Source organism: Astatotilapia calliptera, chromosome 7 (genome assembly GCF_900246225.1).
Source record: "Astatotilapia calliptera chromosome 7, fAstCal1.2, whole genome shotgun sequence".
In the NCBI taxonomy this organism is placed as follows: domain Eukaryota; kingdom Metazoa; phylum Chordata; class Actinopteri; order Cichliformes; family Cichlidae; genus Astatotilapia; species Astatotilapia calliptera.
In genome coordinates, this window is record NC_039308.1 from 31,675,732 (window position 1) to 31,700,027 (window position 24,296).

At 40.5% G+C, this 24,296-nt stretch overlaps 1 protein-coding gene and 2 long non-coding RNA genes across 4 annotated transcripts in view; 2 read left to right on the top strand and 1 right to left on the bottom strand.

The window, feature by feature from the left end:
• Positions 1 to 1,316: 1,316 nt before the first annotated feature.
• The window catches only part of dpysl2b (dihydropyrimidinase like 2b), a 29,989-nt gene continuing 7,009 nt past the window's right edge, over positions 1,317 to 24,296 (bottom strand). For both annotated transcript variants that reach the window (XM_026174337.1, XM_026174338.1), the window contains exons 2-14: positions 17,221 to 17,309; positions 16,245 to 16,429; positions 13,974 to 14,138; positions 13,534 to 13,595; positions 12,481 to 12,561; positions 12,061 to 12,129; positions 11,041 to 11,161; positions 10,621 to 10,777; positions 10,365 to 10,506; positions 8,503 to 8,673; positions 5,421 to 5,600; positions 4,993 to 5,158; positions 1,317 to 3,452 (exon numbers count right to left, since the gene is read on the bottom strand). In XM_026174337.1, the coding sequence (XP_026030122.1) occupies positions 3,361 to 3,452; positions 4,993 to 5,158; positions 5,421 to 5,600; positions 8,503 to 8,673; positions 10,365 to 10,506; positions 10,621 to 10,777; positions 11,041 to 11,161; positions 12,061 to 12,129; positions 12,481 to 12,561; positions 13,534 to 13,595; positions 13,974 to 14,138; positions 16,245 to 16,429; positions 17,221 to 17,309 (1,680 nt within the window). In that variant the 3' untranslated portion in view covers positions 1,317 to 3,360. The remainder of the gene's footprint in view (positions 3,453 to 4,992; positions 5,159 to 5,420; positions 5,601 to 8,502; positions 8,674 to 10,364; positions 10,507 to 10,620; positions 10,778 to 11,040; positions 11,162 to 12,060; positions 12,130 to 12,480; positions 12,562 to 13,533; positions 13,596 to 13,973; positions 14,139 to 16,244; positions 16,430 to 17,220; positions 17,310 to 24,296) is intronic.
• LOC113025992 (uncharacterized) lies at positions 12,771 to 16,276 on the top strand. The gene is made up of 3 exons (XR_003272860.1): positions 12,771 to 13,242; positions 13,359 to 13,422; positions 16,215 to 16,276. It is a non-coding gene; the product is annotated as an uncharacterized LOC113025992 (long non-coding RNA).
• LOC113025991 (uncharacterized) lies at positions 16,353 to 23,099 on the top strand. Its single transcript, XR_003272859.1, has 3 exons — positions 16,353 to 16,413; positions 17,245 to 17,328; positions 20,333 to 23,099. It is a non-coding gene; the product is annotated as an uncharacterized LOC113025991 (long non-coding RNA).

The window sequence follows — 24,296 nt, forward strand, 5'->3', positions numbered from 1 at the left end:
ACAAAAAAAGCAAGAACCCCATGAGAGTGGAGGGGTCTGTCTCTACGGCAACAGCCAGAAACAACCAAAGAGCCAAGAAGGGAGGAAGAGAAAGAAGGAAAAGGGAGAGCGAAAGGAGCAGATGCAGCCAGACTGTGCTGGTGTTGTGGGCCTCACCCACACCTACACTTTTAACCAAACTGAAAAAGCGGTAACTGGATTTACTACAAGCTGCAGCAGAATGCTAACATGGATGTTGAAGAAGTTTTTGAAAAGTATCAAAAGAATTAAGAAACTGTGAAACAGTAAAATTCTCCACTTCTGACTTGCAGAGGTTTAAGTTGCCTTGAAGACATTCCTATCTCGTCACATATTTGAATGCTTCAGAGACGTGCATTTATTACATTCCCGTCTGCCTTGGATTCTTTAAATACATAAAGCATTTGTAATGCTGAAAGAGTCTGCCTTCTACAGACTTCCTGTTTTTTCAGAGGGGAGAAAACCTGGAACACTAAGGCTGAAAGTGTAACTTTTAATATCTACATTATGCACAAAACCACTCAGAAATTTGGGGTTACTTGGGAATGTCCTTTTTGCGCATTTGTTCTAATGAGAAGCCATTAATCACTGATTTTTCATGTAGCATCCATCTAGGCATACATTCAGCAGACTGTGCTTGAGTGACACAGTGCTACCTCCTGCAATGTGGTGACTAAAGAAGCCATAAATTTGGCTAGACAAGCAGGTAGGGCAGTTGTGTTAGTTTACACTCTCAAAATGCCCCACAAAGAGTTTTCATGCAACAGTGTGTACTAGTCTTTTCAAAAACCAGCACAATGAAGCTCTGAGGGCTACTATTTAACAAAGCTGCCATATGTAGTTCTATTAGATGCCTATTTCTCAAACAAGAGACTATGTCCTCTCACTCAATCGAGCATCCAGGTCCACCACTTTTCAGAGCCAGTTTTGCACCAGTGTGTGAAGGGAGCAGTACACACCGTTACATAAAAACATCCTTTTTTTTTAACAGTGTGCCCACTGACCACGGGAGACATGGTTGCTGGAATTGAGCTTCTCCATGCTGTCTTAGGATATCTCATTTCAATAGCAGGGATCACACCTCAAATATGATTAGGTTTACTGAAAGAAGTGCGTTTGGAGAGAGCAAGGACCTGGACCTGTGACTGCAGTTTAGGAAAGGCCACAGTGTGGATCGGTAACGGCTCCCTGGCATGGTAGTGGAGGCACAGCGCTCAGAAATATAGAACCGGAAGGGTGGTGCGTTTGAGGTGTAGTCCTATCCCTGAAATTCAAATAAATTATCTCCACTAAAAAAATATATATATATCAGTGGTTTATAATGAAAGACAAGGTTATTTGACCCAATTTTCCACCAGTATAATATTACATTGATGACTATTTTGTACTGTATTTCAAAGTGATCCCTAACCCTTTTAGTGGTAGGGAATATGTATGTGTTTCACCTTTGGTTTCCCCTAAGTTGCTGTCACTATGTTAACTAGACAGGCGCATTTAAAGAATCTAAGCCCAGTTTATATAAGTGCCCCTGGTTATGTTCATGTCAAGTTTATTCAGCGTTTAGTCACAGGCAGAAAGATGGTTACTGGTGAAAATCAGTTGCTTCACTTAATAAAACCAGACTGTGCTGTTAAAAAAAAGAAAAGAAAAGGGAGAAGAACAATGCATACAGCTGCAGTACAGCCTGAAGCAATGTTAACTCCACAGCCATACTGAGAGCTGTACAGGAGCCTGCTGTGCGTGTCCCATTCCTCACACATCAACACTGCACACTAGTCAGAAGTACATTAGCTCATGTCTACTTTCAAGCATAAATCAATAGTGCTCAGCCCTTAGGCACCTAGTTACAGAATGACACTAAAAAGCAGTTTGACAACAAGTTCAAAACTATAAAACAACAGAACATTTCAACATATCAAGCACTGTTCATCTTTACAGGGCTCTATCTTCAGAATAGGCCCAATGAAAGCGCAAAATCTGGCACCTTTGAATCGGTTAATCCTGGCTATTTTACATCTTTTTATCTTACATCCTTCACTTACCTCAAAAACAATAACAAAACAAGAAGCTAAAATCTGACTATCAATACAACTTCTGTGGGTTCAGGCACATAAAGAGTAGAAAGAAAATGAGGTGTGTGTGTGGAGGGGAGGGGGGAGTATAAAACAGTCACATTTGGAAGGAGAGACATTCTGTATGTAAATGCACTGCTTGGTGACGGACGGTTGTCAGATGTTTCTACTGCTGTCAATGAAGAATTTGGACCTTTGTGATTCCTGGGAATGTAAACAAATGGGAAAACATGTAGCTGCGTTGTGAACGGCACCTTCCCCACACTCCTAAAAGTTCTCTAAAAGGACGGCGCTAAAGAGAAAGTAAGGCAAGGAAAGGCCGAGTCGGAAGTAACATTAAGTAAAACTTTCTCTTTCCCCCTGTAAATCAATCCCACTTAACAATGACCTTACACACAGAGATGAAGAATAAAGCTCTATTTACTACGTGCCAAAAGCTCCTTCTGCTCCACAGGACTCTCCAGCTGACTCCCAACAGACTGTACCCATAGTACAGCATTACCATGTTCAATTTTTCAAATGTTAAGGCCGTCTTCGTGGCGAATAGTCAATTAAATATCAATTGTGGCACTGTATGAGAGACAGCAATGGACTGGAAAATGAAGCGACTGAAATGTGATATAATACAAATCACAGACTTCTAACAGCTGGAAGGAAGTATTAGATTCTTTTTGGCTGAATGAAATGCAAAATTGGTCAATTTCAAGCAACTTACTGTTTGGCCTATTCGAGAAAGAATAAAAGGAAATTAGTGTGTTTTTATATCCATGCTTCATTCTAACTCCTCACAAAATGCAAAAAAAAACATGGAAAAAGAACAGACATCCTGCTCCAACATCATCGTCTGCATAACATCACGTTAGTCTTACTCAACCCCTCAATGAAAACAACAGCAAAGCAAATATCACAGGGATACATGGGAGGGAGAAATTACAGTATAAAAATGAAATGATGCAGTCAAAAGTGCTCAAATAAGGAGTGTTATCAATTTTTTTGTCAATTTTTTCATCATATGAGGCAGACCTTCTTTTTTGTTTGTGTGTTTTTTCCTAACTCTGTCCTCTAGGAACAGGTTTTTGGGGGAGAAGTGGGGAAAAAAGCAGCAAATGAGGACATGAAGGCTGGAGGCTAACAGGTGGCCTGATGAGGTGTTGTGAAGAGTTTGAATCTTGGTGTAATGCTGTAGCTTCTTCACCCCCCACCACTTCAGCTCCTGCTGGCCATACATCCACAAATCCTCATTTCCTCCTCAGCGCCTGAGGATGGGGCTCTAACCCAGGCTGGTGATGTTTGCCCTGCCGCCTGGGGGCGCCACGATGCGCTGGGTATTCCGGCGAGGAACGTTGTCATCAATCTGAGCTCCTGTGTGATAGAATGGAAAGGATTAGTTTTATGAATTTTGGTCTTTGTAATACTAGAAAGTGGCAGGAAAAATTCCTTTGGGAAGTCAACCACAGGAGGAAACATAAATTCCCCTTCACATTGTCCACAGTGATTTTAATTACAAGCCATAGCCATCCATAGTAAACCTACTACGAGCTACGACACTGTGAAACAATGGTCTGTGCTCCTGTCTGCATGATATCAACCTTGTTTTAACACTAACACATTTTATTTGTGACACTGCAGAAAAACTACTCTACCCACAATCCAAAACAGCAATGTCTCCAATTGGAGACATTGTTGGAGGTTGCTGCTGGAGGTCGCTGTTACCATGTAAATGTGAGCACAAAACATCAATTGGTGACTGCAGTCCAGAATGAAGCACCGTAATGTATTGATAACAAGGCCACACTTTGCCACACACATGTAAACGAAAAACGATTCAATTTGAGAAGGCTGGAAGCCATTTGTTATGGAAGCTGAAATTTGCAATGCATCGTGGGATGAGTAGTTCCTCAACACTGAAATGTAAAATATGCAGCTTTGCCTTTTCTTTCCCCCATTTTCCTTTATTTTTTTCATCAAAATCAAATCTTATTTTTACAGTTACTATTTACCTCATAGCTGGCTGAAAAACTTCAGCCAGCATAATAAAATCTACTTTTTAAATATTTTGTCCTTTAAAAAGTGGGCGATGTTGAGGTCTGAGTGTAATTAATACACAAAATTAAGATGCAAAATCTTAACAAACTAAAAGACAAACAAAACATAACACAACACACTTCAAGTGGACGTGTTATATACTGATTATAGTATATGGTGGCTGCTCATTTTTAATGCGGCCAAACTTTTAATTCATGAGGTCAGTGACTGCTCAGGTACCAGACCCTTTTTCCACTCTTGGGTATTTATGGTGTCAGTGGAGCCAGATACCACATGTCCCTCAGCCAATAAGAGAAGTGAAATGGCCTTCAAGGGAGAGTAGCTAAAACAGCTCGGCTCAGACAGTGGATAGATTGAGATACTGTAGCAAGGTTTTTTAAGCTGTCAATCATGCACAGAAATAAATATAAAACTACAGCAATAACAAAATAAATGGGAAATGAATATTCACACAAATTTACCAAGTATTATTATTATTAGCTCTGAAAGACAAATGTAAAGATTTTTCTGGTGCATAGTATCCAACTGCCTTTTTTATTTTATTTTTGATAGGTAGCCACGGTCCAACAGAAGGACCCAATTTCAGTGTAAAGTCTGCCCCTTACACTTGAATGAATGCATGGCTTATTTGAGAGCAATATGGGGCTATGCATGCAGTGTTTAACTCCGTATGTCATGAAAGAATCCCTTAGTTTAGGCTTTTCATGCAGATTAAATTTAGTGCAAAATTTGACTCATCAATGTTGAGTCTCTGATATACAAAAAGAAGGTAAATGGTTTTAAATCTCTCCCCAAAATGGATTCAGTGCTTCAACATCCCAAAAATGACTCCAGAACTGATGGTAACACAACTGACCGGATAGGCTGAAGCCAGATTGGTGCAGGTTGCGGACGGGTTGGCCAGGCTGTTTGGCAGGTGAAGTCTTGGCAGAGGAGGCTGGAGTCATGGTTTTAGGAGTGACTGACACCTCACAGACTGGACCATCATACAGTCCCCTGGGTACGCCTCTCAGCTCAGCCAGCTGCATTGTTGGAAATGAGACACAGGCCAGTCACAGCACTGGAAACTAGCAAGGAAAGATTCACACTGTGGAGCTGGATGTGTGGACAGTTTGGCCAATTCCTAACAAGATGTAACATCCCTCCAATTTTCCACAAATTACCAATCGTAAAAGAAATTGCTGGGTGTGGGAAGCAACTTTAATGTCAAAATGACTTCCAGTATGTTACCATCTGATTAAACGGTTAAACACAAACCCTAGCAGACAAAGAGGAGTGTTGTACCCTGCTGCGAGCTTTTATCCTCTTGTAGACGTAGTCAGGGAAAGGTTTACGGACCACGTAACGTCCTGAGCCCTCTGTGACGTGGAGGTTCCCGTCCTCCAAAACAATCTTGCCCTGGCTGATCACGACCAGAGGCCCGCCGCGCACCTCTGTGCCTTCAAAGATGTTGTACTCCACAGTCTGTGGGGAGAAGGACAGCAGTAGTGTCAAAAGTAACATACAATATAAAACATCACTACTTTATTATAGCATATAATTCCAAACATAAGGACTGAAGGATCTGAGTGTATTTACATATTTGAACATTTTCCCGCATTGTTAACTGTATTGCACTGTACGTACAACATTTTAAAGATAAGCCTTTTTGTTGGTGCTTTTAGATTTGAAACAGGTTTTAAGTTCTTGTCTGACACCCGACAGCTGTGTTCCTGTGATGTTTTATGGCAGCTGCTTGTTCCTCCTAACGCCATGCCGACACTTTAAATCATAACAGAAATACCTTCAAAGCGGAGATGCAGTCATTCGACTTCCCCCCGCTTATTTTCCGCTATCATAAGGCTGACGTAACCTCCTGTTGCACATTCTGCATGCCATTTTAGTTCACAGACTTATGAAGCTCGCACTGAATGTTTATTTGAAAAGCTGCCAGAGTTATATTGTAGGACTCACTGTGTAAAATTTCTATAATTTCATAGGAGCTTAACTGATTTAACTCACATAAAAGTGTTTCCTCGGGCCTACTAATGCAGAGTACAGAGGCATTAGTCTTCAGGCTGAGAGAAGAAGAAGGTGTTGTTTTAGTGCTTGTGTGTGGACATGGAGGGTGTGGAGGTTACCGTGTGACCAGTTTGAAAGCCCTACCACTCCTCTCCCAAAAAGCTTATTGAGCTAAAGCTGAGGTCATGGCAATCTGACAGAGCCTAAAATGAGATCACTGGTATATTGGGTTATCCTATGACACCCACACACATGCATGCATACACACTCCAAATGAGCAATTTCTCCCCTGAACACTGGTCCGTTATTTTCTGACCAAGCGGAACAAAAAGGAAACCGAAGAACATGACGGGATTAAGAAGACAGATTCCATGAGCGTGTACAGCTCACTCTGTCTTCCATGCATACACACACGGATACAGATGCACAGTGACCGGCCTGCTAACAATCAGAAATGATGTGTTCCAGCTCTCTGGCAGATTTTAATGATGACATCACTCCCTCGACGCTGTGTGAGGCCCACACCCTCTTCAGCAGTCAGGCTGCCATAAAACAAGAGTCCTTGATCACAACAAAAGAGTTATCAACCACTTATTTTGAATGTCATCAGTTACATGCATAACAATTAGTGTCATTAGCATTAGAAGAATGAATAGTGTGTTTGAGGGCCTCAGTGTGACTGAAAGGTCATTAAACATTGATGGGCAGTGATGGGGCAATACGGATTGATAGCACCCCCTGAGAGACTTCAAAGTTGAATCCCCCACATTAGCTTTCAAATGCATATATTAACTTTGGTGGGCAAGTGCATCATGTCCACAACAAAGCCACACCCCCACATCCCAAAGTCATTCACTGTGGCATTTCTGCACAGCAGCAGTAGCTCGTTCACAAACTCCTCCATGCTAGTTAAGCAGAGCAGTCACATCTAAGGTTCTCTGTGGTGCAGATTCCTAACAAAACATGTTATTGCATTTCTGAAATTTAATAGAAGAGACCTGCCAATTAAAGAACACTAAACAGAAATCCACAGAAGAATCCCAAAGACATAAAGACAGTAATTGTTCAGTGCCAGAAAGCCCCCCAAAATAGCGTTGCAACAGTTTCTACTTTGCGGTTGTAGAAAAAAAAATCTACTGGTTATCATAGTAAATATGTAAGCAAATGTTATATACGTGTTCCCCAACAGGTAATGCAGGAACTGGATTGGGAATCAGGAATGGAGAGACACGCCTGGACCTAACTGCCAGACCTCCGGATGTCAGCCCCGCTATCCTCTGCAAGTGCAATTCGTCAGCCACACCCATTAACAGCAGCTCTCCTCTATGATCCATGTGCTTAGTAAAATGCACATGGCCAGGAAAAGAACTGACCCGTGGGATCTGTTCATTTTAAGACCGTGAGCAGTCTGTAAGAACCTCTTGAGTGATTCAGTAGTCACACACAAGCTTTTACATTTACTCTTTCAGAAAGAGTTAAAGTAGGAAGGTCCACATTTTAGAATGCAGGATATTTTGTTTTAGCAATTTAACAAGGGCAAATTAAAAGCTTATCAAACAGTATTAATCACTTGATGAAATTACCTGAATTTTATCCAAATCGAAATAATCTATTCTCTGTGGATCCTGAACTCTGACACCAGTTTGAAATGAATGAGACAATGAGATTTTAATTTATACATGTAGTTTTGAGGCTCTTGTGGTCATGGAAGTGGTCATTAAAGTTACTGCTCTCTCCTCATTCATAAGGAGTTACCAAAATGGCTAGTTTCAAGGCTAGCCTTTTACAAGTAGGAGTATATCTGCATTCCAATACTGAGTCTTTGTCATAGCGCCACCTACAGGAAACCAGAAGTCCAGAGGTTGTATTTTCACGATCTTATCTTCATATTTTGAAGCCTGTGGGTTTTTATTTAACACTGCTGCTTTAAATTGCATCAGTGGTTTAATATGATAATATATACTTTTGTTACTGGACTCCAGTTTTTGTTAAAAAGTCCTGTTCTTAAAATATAAACATGCCCAAACCGATCCACAGTCACAACACAATAGACTTACAGGAAGTTCGCTGTCCTATATTTTTATAAACTACTCTTAGCTGATTAACCAGAACCACTCAAAATTTGGACAGCTCCATTTTTCAGACCTTCAAGCTTTTTGGTTTTCATCTAACGCTGTTGCTATGACGATGTATTGTTTGAAAGAAACAGGAAACAGTTCCTTAGCAGCTTGGAATGCCCGCAAACTTTTGGCACATGCAGCGTATATAATTAAAGTCAGTATATGGTAGGCTTTCATTAGCGAAGAAAAGAGACCTCTGTGTCAGTATTAATAGCTAGTTATGTAGAAATAATTGAGGACCATACCGACTGGTGGCTCTTGGCGGAGATGATCTTTGTGACGTCAGGGTCCCACAGCACCAGATCAGCATCTGAGCCCACAGCAATGCGGCCCTTGCGGGGGTACAGGTTGAAGATCTTGGCAGCGTTTGTGCTGGTCACGGCCACAAACTGGTTTTCATCCATCTTACCCGTTACCTGAAATAAGTCAGAGCTGAGAGTGAGAAAGCTACCAAAGCTTGTGACCTCTTTTGTGTTTTGTCCGTTTCACGTGTATTCACATACGGCCCTTTTTTGAATTAATCAAGATCAACCCTCCTAAATCCTCTTCTTGCACCAAGAAATTTAGCTTGTTTTTGTTCTGTTTTTTGTAGATCTGATAGAGGACAAAGCACTGTTTTTGGCCTTCAAAGTACATAGGAGTGGGTGGAATTTTTGGAGCTATGACCCTTGGAAGTTTATCCAAAGTGTACTTTTTAAATAGTTTAATGTCACCAGTTTAATGTCACAGGCATTAAACTGGTGTTTTCCTACTATTATTATGATATATTATACTACTATTATACCACTAATAGTAGTACTACTATCATAATACTACTATTATGATATAGTTCATGATATAGTTTGTGATTTTGGTGCTCAAATGTGGTTTGATAAAGCAGAAACACTGAAGAGAAACAAGGTTTAGCATTAGAGTGGGTCTGAAATCGATTTGTTGTATTTATGCAAACTGAAATGGCTGGGGTGTGACTTTGACCTTATCACAGCTTAGAATTACTGGGAAAAATAGCAATAATTTAAAAATTGGAAAATGTTGAGCCATTTATATGTATTTTGGGGACCTGCAACATGGAAAATAATCCTGGAAGAAGTTATTGTACCAAAAAACAAAAAATAAAAAACAAGCTAATTGTTTTGACAGATTTTTAACAGAATGACAGTAAGGGGCGAATTTTTTTTTCATTTAGTACTGTTAGTTTTAATCTAATATGATACAAAATCTAGCATTTTTACTTGTAACAGAGTACATTTAAAGGATGGTATCAGATTACTTTTATAAAATCACCTCATTCCCCTTTAATTACATTTTTAGGGTTGGCACAACTCCTACAGCTCGGTGATGTATTCCCAATAAAGCCGTTCCCTTTTAGCTGGATGTAAATTGGAGTAAAGCTTTACTTCACTCCATATGTCAATTTGGTTTTTAAGCAGTTGCATGCTTATTGTCAACAGCATGCCTAGAGACGCCGAGAGACCTATAATACACCGGCAGTGAGTTTCTGTTTACAATGCACAGGTTAAACAGACCGCAGTGTGGACTTGAAGTGAACCGAACACTTCTCAAATGAGTCCCAGTTCAGTTTGCCTAAAAGAGGTCTGACATCATTTACAGTGTTAACATAAACGTGAAAAGAGCTGACTAACTGCTCTGAGCTGCTTTGAGGGAAGAATGGAGCCAAGAGTGAAAACGCCTTTAGTGTATTGTGAGACACAGTCCTGTGAAAGAATAAGTCCACCCTTACCGCTTCCATGGGAATTAAGGGGGTAAGTAGCAGCCAGGTGCTGTTAATCAAATGCGCCTGATTAACTGAGCATCAGAAAGTGTGAGCACCTCTATAAAAGCAGAAGTTTTGGCAGTTTGCTGGTCTGGAGCTTTCAGGTGAGTGTTAACACAATGCCACCATCGTCATAAAGAAATTTCTGCAAACCTCAATGAACTGAAGCAAACTTGGCCTAAAGACTTCTATAATGATGTGAGAGTCATACAGAAAATGATTACCTCAAGTTATTGCTGCTAAAGGTGGTTCTACAAGCTACTGAATCATGGGGAGTTTTCACAGGACTGCACAGGGTCTTGTGAACTCCACCCAAAAGCAAAATTTACTCACCACACACTTGTCCCAAATGATAGACATCCTCTCCTCAGTGCCATTCACACCCTCAGGAATCAAGCTGAAGTCATCTTTGCCCACAGCACGCTGGGCAGTGTTAAAGGGACAATGTGCACTTCCTGTCACCTGAAGGTCTCCACTATGTAAAAAGTTTAGTACAAAAAAGACAGACAGGACTGTGTCATGCTCAGAGAAAAAGCACTGCTGACATTTTCTTTTTAACTTTGCCTATAACGTGTTTGCATCCAATTACCAGGAGAGCAGGGAGTTGAGATAGTCTGGTGTGGTCGGGTCAGGGCTCAGTGGAGGAGAGGTGACGTAAGCAGCCGCTTTGGCCCAATTCTTGCTCCAATAGTGTGAACCGTCTGTTCCCAGACTTGCAGTGATTGGCTCTCCATAGACAACAGTGCCTATAAAGACAAGTCCCATCATAGCATAAGATCCTATGTTCCTCACGTGCATGTCATGCGAACTCACGCAAAAGCTTCATTGCATCTATTTGTACTTATCTGTGTTTATTTTACCGTTTTCTGTGAAGTCTACTCTATAATTAATCTTAATCATAACATAAAATTGGGCTTAAATTTAATTTAGTTTCATATTATTGTGAAAATCCACTAATATTGTCTTTTTCCTCTCTGACGATGGGCAGTATCTTTATCTTAGTTCTCACCCTTCTTCCTGGCCTGAGCGATGACATCAGAAGCGCTCTTGCTCATCACCTTGGTGACATACAGCGGGCAGTTGGTCTGGTTGGCTACAGTCACAGAGCGGTTAACGGCCTCCGCCTCCACCTGGAATACAGAAGAGTTCACTTTAATAGATGGAGGTGATGACCTTTCTTATTCCTCTCTTCTTCATTTCAGTCTTCGTCATTTTAATGTGTGCACAACAGTATGTCAATGCCCTGGTGTTTTAGATATCACATGTATTTATAAAGGTAAATAACTTATATATAGTATATAAAATGAATAAATGAGGTGAATCAATTTAAGCTAAATATTAAGGAAATATCTAAGTATTCAGCAGCGAGCTGTAGCTTCATATTTAACTCATATTCTCCTTGCATAGCAACGCAGGTACAACAAGGTTAAACACTGAAGGGAGACGTTTTCTGACAGATTAAATGACAGAGAAAATGTTCCGAGGTGAAAAGCAATATGGAATTTAAAATTTTCTAGGTCAATTTATTGCAACATTTCAAGGTATTTTTCATTATTTTTATGTCTCTTTTTCCATGTATGACCATGGAAAATGGTCAAGATTTGATTAACCTGAGCAGGAGCAGCACTGCCATGACAATTTAACTTGTGCTTTTTCCCCTAAGGCCCCTAAGAAATCACTGCCTTCATCAGATGATAATTAGAAAAATACAGAAAGCCTTAAGAAGAAAAACTGAGGAACTGATTTTAAAATAACATTGATTTATGCAGGGAGGATGTACTCAATTAAAGTGGCTTTAGGGCGTGATTATCTACATTCATCATGGGAAAAGGAGAAAGTTACAAAGATTATAAAGAAGTGAAAAATCCAGAGCCTCAAGGTAAAACTTTCAACGATTCAGACGCAGCAACGCTGAAGCCTGTAAAGGTCACATCCCCTACTGCGAAAAAACCCCAACAACTTGGAGATGAACCGATACGCTTTCCTCAAAGTCCAAGCAACATTTCACAGAGTTGTAGCTGTGACTCACCTCCTCAGGGCGGCTCAGCACGTGTCCTTCAGGCCCAGTGATCCCCTGCTCCAGCATCCTGCGCTGCTCCTAAACACACGCACATGAGCACACACAAAGCGCATTGGGAAATACGAGATGTTGAGTCATGTGCAGGTGGACGAATGTTTGTCATGACTGGCTTTGGCAGTGAAAACTAAGCAGCTCTGAGAATATCTATCCTCATCTGTTGGCTATTAACAGCTTAGCACTGAACATTTCGTCACAACTGAGAAGAAACTGATGTGTCACAGTCTTTGAGCTCAAAGTCCAGCTTTCAAGCGGTATCTCATAACCCTCAAAGCTTAGGGCGTTAAGATTCCATTTAATGCAAAAATCCTGCAGAAAAATCATGTCTGTTCATCTCCAGATGGCATCTTGTTATGGTATGAAGAGTCATACCTCAGCTACGATGTCACCATTCTCAGCGTGAACCTGGGCGATGGCTCCCAGATCGCGGATCACACTGAAAACCTCATACACCTGCAGCAAAGACAAAGACAGTAAAATTTTGAACTCCAGCACAGACCTAAAGTCTAGTTGTATCAATTGTTTTAGATGAAGAGGAACTCACAGCATAGGTTTTTTTTTTGCTTTTTTGATTTCCAGCAGTGATATATTGGAAAAATCTTTTCTTTTTAAGTCAGTGACTAATTGGAAAAAGGGCTAACATTTGGTCTACCCTAGTATTTATTTGGTTTAAAAGATGGATTTAAAGTCTATAATTGAATAATTTTAGCAAACATAAGCTCTTTTTTCCACTATCAGTTGTGGGTAACTGATTGTGTAGTAATCTTTATTAGCGAGTCTCCCACAGTCTGAAGTTTAGGAAACACAGCGAGTTCACAGACAGAAGAAAAACTGTGGTGATGAACGAGTCATCATCCCCCCAACCAGGACTGCTAAACATGCAACAATAAAAAGCCGTCAGAGTTTGACACGGAAGAGAAAATGATAAACTCTGGCTGCACCCAACTGCCAGCATTCCTCACACAGGTGCAAAGATCATCACAGATCTGTTTCAAAACTGCTTTCAGGTGGGATTAATTCATTTTCAGTCAGAAAGAGAGTTTGTGGCTTTCATTATCCTGTCGCTCTCCCAAGAGAAACACACAGGAAAATCAGCACGAGGGGAAGCCTAGCCAAGACAAACAGACTCGCACAGTAAGTCACGCTGTAGAGTGAGCGCGTGAGCCAAAATCAAGAGTAGGATATGACTTTTATGATAGTATTAGGTCAGATTTACTGTAGGCTTTCAATCTCTTTCTCTTCCTCTTTAGGCCAATACTTAATGCCTGTTTGTTGCCCTGGCGATCGGACAACAGTATATCTAATATCACCGCTGTAAGTATAAGCAGCCTTTAAGCTAAAAGAGTTTGTACAGAAGGGCTGTAGCATAATTCAATTTATTGTAGCACAATACAGAATATGCTGAAAAATTCAGTGACAACCTACCTGAGCATCAGTAAGCTGGAAAATATCCTTATAAGCCAGGTAGACCAGGAAAGAGTTAACACCTGAAAGGTTTAAAGCAGAAAAAAATACTAATCATTAACCAACTTAAATACGAAGTTCCTTGGTAGATGATGAACCCTAAGTTTGGATCATTTGAATGCAAGAAAACTATTGTGTAAAATAAGACCCTTTATTGTGGGTTTTTGCGTGTGTCTTGCTAAAAAGTGAGTAGAACATCTCTTTCTGATGCTTTCATTCTAAAAAGTTGCATTAAATGCATCACGTGCAGGCTGCTGCACTCAGGTTACAGGACTGATACTGACTGATGTTAATCTTTTTGCATCGAACAGATCTAAATATTAATTTTTCCAATCACGTTCCCAACGCGCAAATCTTTAATTCAAGATAATCAAACATGACTGTGGTTACGTGAGACGTACCGTGATCCTTCACGAGCGTCTCCATCTCTTCCTGGATTCCCTTGTGCCACTCGGTAATGTCGATATGCAGAGAGTAATCGCAGCAGGACTTGCTGTCGGCCCATTCACGCCACTGCTCGAAGGCTGACATAAGGCTGGTGCCAGGCTCAGGTAGCACATGGTCAACTAGACGCACACGCACACACACACACACACACACACACACACACACACACACACACACACACACACACACACACACACACACACACACACACACACGGTTAAACAGCTACACAAATACAGGAACTCTGCTGTCTTGTATTTTATCTATCTTTTATGTTATGTTGTATCCAGGCCTAATGGACAATGATGTATTTCACGCCTGGCTGTATGAACATGTGGAACAAACTGATTTTTAAAAATGATCATATTTACACACCAGAGTCAGACCTGAAACTGTATGAAACGTGTCTGATTAGAAACCTTTCATATCTAGAGCAAGATGCAAACTCCAGGGCTAAACAGTGAATGCAGAAACTGCAGTTCCTGAAGTGGCCACTTTAGGCTTTCCCCAAAACACATTCTTAATAGAGTTCCATGCTAAAATGCCCAACTTTACATTTGCTATTTTTCCTCTTTGATACATATGTATGTAGACTGAATGTCTTTGTAAGGTCCTGTGTTCCTCCTCTCATCCCCAAATGGTCACAGCAGATGGCTGACCCTCCTTGAGCCTAGTCCTGCCGCAGGTTTCTTCCTGTTATAAGGGAGTTTTTCCTTCCCACTGTCGCCAAGTGTTTACTGATGGGGGTTGTTTGATTGTTGGGATTTTCTCTGTATTATTATAGTCTTTACCATATAATATAAGGCCCCTTGAGGAAACTGTTTTTCTGATTTGGCACGATATAAATAAAAGTGAATTAATAGAATTTTTTTAACTCGCGTTTAAATTTAACAACGCTCACAAGGTCAATATAAGAAGTCTATGTTTGAGTTTTGGTGAGTGAAATTCTAATACTATTATATTTACGATTTAGCAGGTATCTATTGTGTGAAAGCCCTGCTAACTAATATCATCACAAATCCCTCCAAAACATTGTCCCTACTGGCTCCAAGAAAAACCCAACAACCTAACATGACTATTACCAGTGAGTGAGTGGTGTCAAGGTGGCTAAAATGTACCTTTTATATGTAGTCTGTAGTTAAGATTGGATTCAGATGCCTTTAATTAAGCCTAAACTACATTGAATAGAGCATTTCATTATAGAAATCATCTCTATTTGGCAAGTGTCACCAGGCTGCAGGATGTTACACACCAATTCCAGACCTGACTAAGCCCCTAAGAGGAGCTACAGCAATCGGCTTTTAGCTTGGGGTAAAAAAGGCATGCAGTGTGAGTATGTTTTGCTGCCAGGAGGAGGATGGTGTTCCTGTTGAGTCAGCAGAGGGAGGGCCAGTGTGACATTTACAGTTCAAGTTTTCATTTAGCTTTGTTTTCTTTGCTCATTACGTCAACTCTTTAAATTTGTATGTAAATTTAAAAATAACATTACCATTAAACCAATGTAAGAACCAAGATTTGCTGTTACATTATATTTATGATATTTTGTTAGAAAAAAAAATCACTGATAAAACACAGGGTAAGAGTTTGGGTTTTTTTTTTTTTTAAATCTGGGTACAACTTGAAACTGACTCCAATGCCCTGTTTAAAAACTATGTCTAGGACAAACCAAGCCATAACAAAACTACAGATAGATGGTAACTCAAAGGAAGTAGAAAGAAATTCCTGCGGACAAGTTTTCAACTAATGCTTAAACTCTTAACTTGAGCTTAACGACTTTGAAGTGCAAGGGAAACGAGCCCCAGGAGAAGAAAATCTGAGCTTTGCAAGCACCATTAAGAAATTCAGAATACTACAACTACAACAGGCCAAAATTACATAAACAGGGTGTATAAAATAATAGCAAACAAACTACAGAGTCTGTCTGTCTCTTTGGAAACTTCCTGACACAGTATGTACAGCAATCAGCACCTCATGGCTCAGAGTGCTCCGACCAGATGGATGGGTTCATATTTTGGCTTGCTCATGAGCAGGCCTGGCACGCTTCCTGTTCTCATTAAGACATGTTCAATTAGGGCCAATCAGTAAATGAAGAATCACTGCGGGGAAAAACCCACCACAGACACACTCAGCTTCCTTTCACTCACACAAAGCTTTCAGACACCAACTTTAACCCATTTCTGAATCTTCTGTTGCAGACAGCAGGGGCTTTGTGCTCAGCAACTCACTGATCATGGTGGTGCCTCCGGCCAGCGCCGCCTTGGAGCCCTGGTAGAAGTCATCAGCGGCGGTCATGCCCCGATCGGGCATCTGGAAACGAGTGTGCACATCGATGCCACCGGGCATCAGCATCCGACCATGGGCATCGATGGTTTTTACCCCACCGGGCACAATGAGGTTTTCCCCGATTTGTCTGAGTTAAAGAGAAAAGCAACATTTAAACTGCTGATTACACCACCCTTAGTAATTTTAGAAAGCAGAATTACAAATGAATTAGTCATTTTAATTTCATTAATTACATTTACTATTTTTTAGTAATTAGTGGTTTCATATACTTATGGGTTAGGGTAGTAGTTTTTGAGTATGTATCAATGCTCATCATTTTCTTTGTGGCAGTTTCCATTACGCTCTGCAAAAAAGTAATTAACTTCTTACTCACAACTTTTCCTGTTTTGTATAGCAAACACAGTCAAAACTAAAAACTGACTGCATTGTCAGCTTTCTCCAGGGCCGTCTGATAAAAGCCAGACATGAGAAAAAATATCTGTCCTGCATTGCTAGAGCTCATCATCATAAATAAATCATCCTACTCAGTCACTTTTGGCACTAAAACAGCTTAGTTTCATGACGATTAACCTAACGAATTTACAGAAAAGTTATAATGACAAGCTAAAAAAGTGATCAGAATTGTAGTATGGCAGTGCTGGTTTCATTTATTGGTAACTTTGACATTAAACACTGAAGATTTTATATGGCAATAATGACAAGTTTACTTTTCACTCTGCAAGAAGAATGTATTATTTGTGGTGCTATTTAGAGGTAATTGTATATCATAGTGAGATTATGGTGAGATGAGTAGTAAACTCTACTTGCTGCAGAGGAGGCCCTTAGTTAGTTTGTAGTGATTCAGCCGAGAGCTTCAAACATGGACATGGTAAAAGTTGGGTTTTTAATAAACTGCCGGCAGCTTAAAGGAAAACTCACTTGATGACTCCATCCTCCATATAGATGTCGGCACAGAAGGACTGGTCATCATTCACAATCTTGGCCCCTTTGATCAGGAGACGGTCGCTCTGGAAAACAATAAAGAAGGTGAATTGCTGCACATTTTTGTTTAAAAAAACAGCTTGAGTTAATCTGTAGGAATAACAACCCTGTAAAAGACATGGATTTATAGCCGCCTATAAAAATACGCTTACAAGGGTGAGTATCCGATTTGGCTCAACTGGATGCTGGATTAAGGGCATTTGATGAAAGACGTTTTGGGAAATGTCACTTCAAGGAGTGGATTGGCAACAATCACAGCAAAACATAAATACTGGCTCTGCTTGGCCTTTTTAGGCTGCCGTCTGATAAGGAACACATGGCTGTGCATTGTCTCTCAGCTGACACTGGCTTTCCTATTCTGCAAACACACACGCATACAGATATCTGTAAACACACTGTACACACTCTTAATACTCTAACACACTGATCCGGTGGGGGTGGCTGATTGGAGGGGCAGGGGGTAAAAGAGTATTAAGAGCTGGGATGTTTGGACCAGCACCAGTTTTTTTTGTGTGTGGATGTTTTCACTGTGACACTGTTTATGTCAGGCTGGCGGTGGAAAGACATTGTGAAAAGAAGATGAATACGGACAAAGAAAAGACGTTAATCTAAGGAGGGGACTGGATTCAAACAGTCTGACTGCTTTAAAATGGGATTAGTGAACATCTGCAGTACACAAAGCATTATCTCCAAATTAAGAAGAACAACAAACTTCTAGATCCCTGTGCTGAGAGCAAAGAGAGGGCCCAGTGCATTTTCATCACCGCTCCTCTCACTGGTGGATCACTTGATCTTTGCTTTAAAAGCAAAATTAGGGAAATCATTCACTGCTCGGACAATAAAGACAGCAGCCCGCCTCCAGACACACCCATCTGCCCCCTTCATGTGGTCGAATTATCGCACAAACAGACGTGAGAGAGAACCAATCAGGCCACTGAGCGTGTAATCAATCATCCATGCCTGCTGCCGTGCCACTTGTCTCTATGCTGGAGAGAGGACGGGGAGGAGGGGGGAGTCTACCACCTCCACAGTCCCTCCTTCGAGCCACCCCGGGGAGGCCCTGGCCCTCTCTCCAAGAAAGGGAGTGGCAGCTATGTCACAAGGGCTCCAGCGTTCCCCCTTCTAACAAAGGCTGCTCTGTTTGAGGCGCTGCCACTGGCTGCTGCCAGGCCAGCAGCTTCAGCCCAGAGGACAACTGCTGTGCTGCAGGCAGCACAAACCATAAGCCAGCTCTGTAAAATATTACCTAATAGGTTGTTTATATAACACAGCCACATATGTAGAAATAACGCAAACTTATTTAGCTCACTTAAAAAAATAAATAAATAAACTGAATATCTTTTAGCTTAGTATGTAAACAGACTAAGTTGGTCTATTTGGTGGTTTTAATGACCAACATTCAATATTTACTACAGGAAAGTCTTAAAAATATAAACAGATTAATGGTTTAAAAAAAATGATGGATGTTGCAAAGAAACGCTCCATAAATATGCACTTCTTTTGCATAACTTTAGTGCTGTTGCAGGGGGAAAATTTTGACTGGGACCAACAATGCCATTCATAACCAGACCCCAGTGTGAAGGACCTCAGCTGTTTTTTACTAGCAGAGGTAAATGCAGCCTCAAGATGGCTGCCCAATAATTTCAGTTTCATAGTCTTCAGCTTTGACGGCCACTGACTCAAGTGATGTCCATCAGATCCGCAGTTCCCTCAGGAGCCACAAAAGCTTTAAACCCTTTTCCATGTACAGTAGTACCCCTGAATAGGAAAAAACAAAGTCCTCACACAACGATCTCAGATATATATACCTATCCAAATTTCCTTATGACTGCTTTTGAAGCATTTTTTTCCTCACATGTGTACTAACGTTTCACATATTAGCAATACCCCGTATTCTTCTGGATGAAATATAGAATGGAGTAAAGTACACAGTAAAACAACTTCAGCTGACTGCAGCAGCTTCTGGAAAATGCCTTGCAGTTGTCATCTGAAAGGTGTGGCCACACTCTGACAGCAGTGATGGAACTAATGCAGATAGATCATGTGGTAATCTTCGATCTGTGTGGAACAGAGTGCTCTGGTTGAGCGACTGGCTTCGCTCCAGCCCGCTGCTGGCCCGTTTTCCTCCCAACAACTGCTTTGAAATATGCCGTTACATCATGCGCTGTCATTATCACATTACTCACTGAACTTTGCCAAGACACTGCAGCCCTTCTCACAAAATTGCACCTATTGCGCTGTTTCATATAGAGCTGTATTTGCAGAACAATTAGTGTCCCTGAATCCAGAACCGTGCTTTAAAATAATTCAATTGTTTTAAAGCTCGCAGGGGTCGTGTGACAGAGCGTGTGATTGTACTGGATCTGTGCCAAGCATGACAGTGACCTTTCCTTCGTGGGAACTTTTTCAGAGCTCACAAACAGGATGTGGATAAAGCTCAATGGGCCCACTGTTACTAAACTACTGTGTTTACATTCCAGGCTACAACCTACAACCTTACTGAGATTGCATACAAGGCAAAAACAGTTCAATGAGCATTAAAAAAAACCTGATCTGTAACGTAATTAGGACACTTATAAAAACAATCACTGAATATTTTGTTTAACACAGTAACTTTCCTCAACCTCCTTCACCTCTGTTTCCTCAAACAAAACATCCTGGACTAGTGTAATACTTTCGGCATAGTGGGCGGAGCATGGAGACAGAGCATAAATAAGTCCCACCCACACCAAAGGGGCAAACAGTTCATGGCTCCTTTTCTATCTGCTGATAGATGCCAAAAAACTGCAGTGCAGTGGGACGCAGTATCAACAGAGCCTAAAACTGAGCCCTCCAGAAAACAGGAGTGAACACGTGACTCAAACTGTGGGATAATGAAGCTCAGAAGCCTGCTGTGTTGTCTGTCTTTTGTTAATGATAAGTGTCAGTTTTAGACAAATTTATTTCCTTAAGTATTATGAGATTGTCTGCAACTTTAATTACTGTGAAGTGTGGATAATTTAGATATCTATGACTAATGTTTTGTTTGTGTTTATTTGTTTTACCTTAGCTATAAGAGCTTGTGACTGGAAGGGGCAACGTCCAGAGCTGAAACAACAACTCCAGTTCGTCTCTGTGCCTCCTGAGGCTCGAGTCAATCCCCACAGACTTCTATATTAGAGAACTGAAGTGCACATTTACAGCTGGGTACAAAATATAGTTTTGTCCTCTATGGATTCCTTCCTCCTTCATAACAACTCTGAGTGGCAGGAATTTCTTTGTAAATCATCTATCTGGGTGTGTGTTTGCATTTGGTGCCTTTGTAATGTAATACCTGAATAATATTAACCCTCACTATTATGTACTGACGATACCAGAAGTTCTTGGGGGGGTTGTACTTATCTTCTTGAGTGAAAGTCTAGTTAGGGCTAATTAGCCAATGTACCCTCAGTGTACTTTGCTACGAGCTCTGGGTAGTGAATGAGCAAAAGAATGAGATCGCACATACAAATAACCTCCCTTAGAGATACAGTGAGGAGTTTGGTCATTCACAAGAGACAAAGAGTAGCGCAGCCACTCCTCCACACTAATATGAGCCAGCTGAAGGGGAGGAGGTTGCTGGGGGAGAGGGAGGTCTGGGTTTCTCTAATTAGACTGCTGCCCCCACAAGCTGGACTTAGATAAGTGATAGAAGCTGGATGGATTCTATCTGAAAGCCATTAGAAAAGACTTCCAGTTCTATAGAAGTATACGAGAGAAAAAAAGGTATTTTGGGTCATATTAAATCTGTTATGTAAGTATTGGTCATATCATGCATCAACATTGATATGGTATAAAGCGGCACGCTTGTTGACAATCATAAATCATTAACCAGTAAGGTTGCAATAGATGACATCGCAGCAGCTACTTTCATCTTTTACACTTTTGATGACTCCAATCTTTGATCCATAAGGTAACTTCCAGTTCCAAAAAAACCCAACATGGTGATGGACAAAACACTGATGTTGAAGCTTAACAGTGTCGAAAACCAACAATTGATGACTATGTCCATTTTTTTTAATATCCATGCTGTTAACACATTGCTGGCATTAGATTTTAAATAGCTCTAACATAGAAATATCTCATTTTTAATCCATCTGCAGGCATGTTGTTAGCACTTTAACCCCGAGATGTATATTGTGGATCAGTTTTTCCATCCAGTAGGGATCACTTTAGAATATCTCATACACTCTGTTTCTAAATATCATTAAAGTATATCAGCTGGATTCACATTGGATTAAATAAAACTGAATTTTACATGGAAAGAGATCAAGAAACAAGTCCCAGCAAGGCTGGTAAACTCTGCATATCATGGTTAGCCATCAGCAAAATAACAAAGTATAAAACAGACAGGTTAGTAAAAATCTGTCTTGTTCTCTGTCACACTATCAGCACAGCAGGAAAGCCTGTGTCTAAAGATAAATTTTTTCAGAAATGTTGTTTCTGTCGTTATGTTTAGCTGCTAAATGCATGCTTTACTCACCAGATGATCACTAGATGGGCCTTTTTCTCATTTAGTTAGAGGGGTATGGACTCTGCAGTGCTTTGGGGCGTAAAAACAATGAATTAAAAGCTCTACGAAGCTAAGGAGAAGTGTAGATTTACATAATACTTCTCATGAGGTTATGAGAGATCCTTATAACTTTTACAGGTATTATTAATAACGTAAAACATTGTGCTTAAGAAAAAGAAACAGACTGGGTATAATGGAAAGCAGAGGTAATGGTTTTGTTAAATCACCAACATCAATCAAATGCTGCGATTATTAAAATCCTGACATTAATAAACCACAGCACCATACGGAGGAAAACTAAGACCCTCCACAGGAAGAGAAGAGAAGCCTGGGTACTCAAACTGCTGACTTTCATAAAATCAGGGCAAAATCAGCTTGGGTGCAGTGAAAACGTCTGCCAGTGTTAGACGTAACCCGGCAACATTGTATGTTGTTGTCCAAATGGAAGATATCCTGGAAACAGTTAAGTCAGGTGGAGAAGGCTGCCAGGTCAGACATGCAGCATTATGATTTATATTTGTCCTGGATTAGTCAAAAAACAGCCCGCTGCTAAAATCATCTCCATACATGTTCAGGCAACCACTGGGAAAACACTCTGCTCCTTCAAAATAAAGTGCAAAACAGGAAATAAAGTAATTCCCAGAAATAGTCATCTGCACATTAATGACATGAAAAAACAGATACAAAATTTTTCTAAGTAGTCATTTCTGTTTTATTTATAAAACACACTTGATGCATTGGATGAATGTGATTCTTCCTTTGATGCAAGAAATTCCACTTTTACTTTATTTTCATGATGACTGATCACCATGTTTTTAATTGTTTTAGCCTCTTAATCCATAAAAACACTCTTCTTTGCTATTAAAACTTGCTCATTTCGTTTGAAAAGTCTCTTAAATTGCTCTGTTATCCTCCCACATTCACAGGAAATGAAAATATGACATTCTTTATTTCTCTGCAAATTTGACTTAAAAACTTTTTTCCACTAACTCATAACTTAAACCCCTACCACTGAAATAGAAAGTAAACTAGCCTAAATTCCCAATTGAAATGCAAAACTAAATTTAAACTTTCTCTTTGACTACAAAATTGTTTAATTAATCTCAAACTTGAAAAAGAATACATTCATTGACCTTTTTCCTGTGACATAGCGCAGCCGGAGGAGCTGCGATACTGTTGCTCAACAGCATTCCCCTCTGCTCAGCAGCTGAATAACAGCAGAGTTGATACATGCTGTACAGTCTCCCTGACTTCTGGCTTTATGAATGGGGGAATTCGGGATGATCCTGAGAGGTGGGGGGAATAAAAGAAAAGGAAAAAAAAAAACAAGGTTGAGTCAGTGGGTGGCTGATTAGGAGCGTAGTGTGATGTGTGAAGAGAAGGCACTCCGGGCTGCGTTGCAGGGTGAGATAGCTGCGTGAACTCACTCCAGCCACGTTTGAAGTAACTACACATGCACTGCACTGTCACCAGAGACACTGCTCTACTAAAGGTATGTTATAGTAGCACACTACTTAATGATCCTTCATTTGCTGAGGATTGTAGCCACTGAGACTTTAATCCAGGACAGTCTTATAATAGCCTCGCTCTATTTTTACCTCATTCACTGGAGCTGCATTTAAACAGCCTTCTTGTTCTTGATTTACTTTTATCTGTATTTATAGCCTTCACTGAAATAACTCACCCTCATTCTAGAGCTGAAAGAGCCAATCAATCAATAAATGCATCAAAGGAAATGTAACTGATTGAACCATTTTTTCTGCTTACTAATCAGTTACGTTTTCATCAAGCAAAAATGAGAAAATATTTTTCCACTTGCAGCATCTCAAGTGCAAACATTACGCCGGTTTTCTTTTCAGGGATTCTTTTTGAATCTGTTCATTTGTTTTCTGATGGATCGACTCTGGGTTTAATCTTTCGAATGCCAGCATGAAGAGTGATAAGCATCTATTAAAGGTTCTGCTCAAGCACCAGTTTAAAGGCCAAATATAGTCTGTCCACAGTGACACAAAACAGAGAACAGACTGCAGAATCAGCACATTTGAACTTTATAAATTGATCACATTCCTAATAAATGACACAACTTGTTGACGGACTAAATATTTAACTGTTTCACCACCAAAACTGTCAACTGTGACAATACTAGTTGTAGAAAGTGATAGAACGTCTTTAAATTTGAGGCGGTTCGGGCATCTTAAAGACTCCTGGGTGCCTCCTAGGTGAGGTTTTGTGGGCATGTCCAACTGGTAAGAGATCCCAGATCAGGGCAGACCCAGGACACACTGGAGATATCATCTCTCTCAGGTGGCTTGGCAATGCTTTAGTAAAGCTAGAGCCGGTGCTTGGGAGAGGTGGTCTGAGCATCTCTGCTTAAACCCATCAGAAATTGAAGGAGTGGATGATATGTTGTAGACTCCAAAATTCATATTTAATGGCTAATAACATTTTAAAAAATAAACAGTGTCAGCCCTGCTTGGCTAGT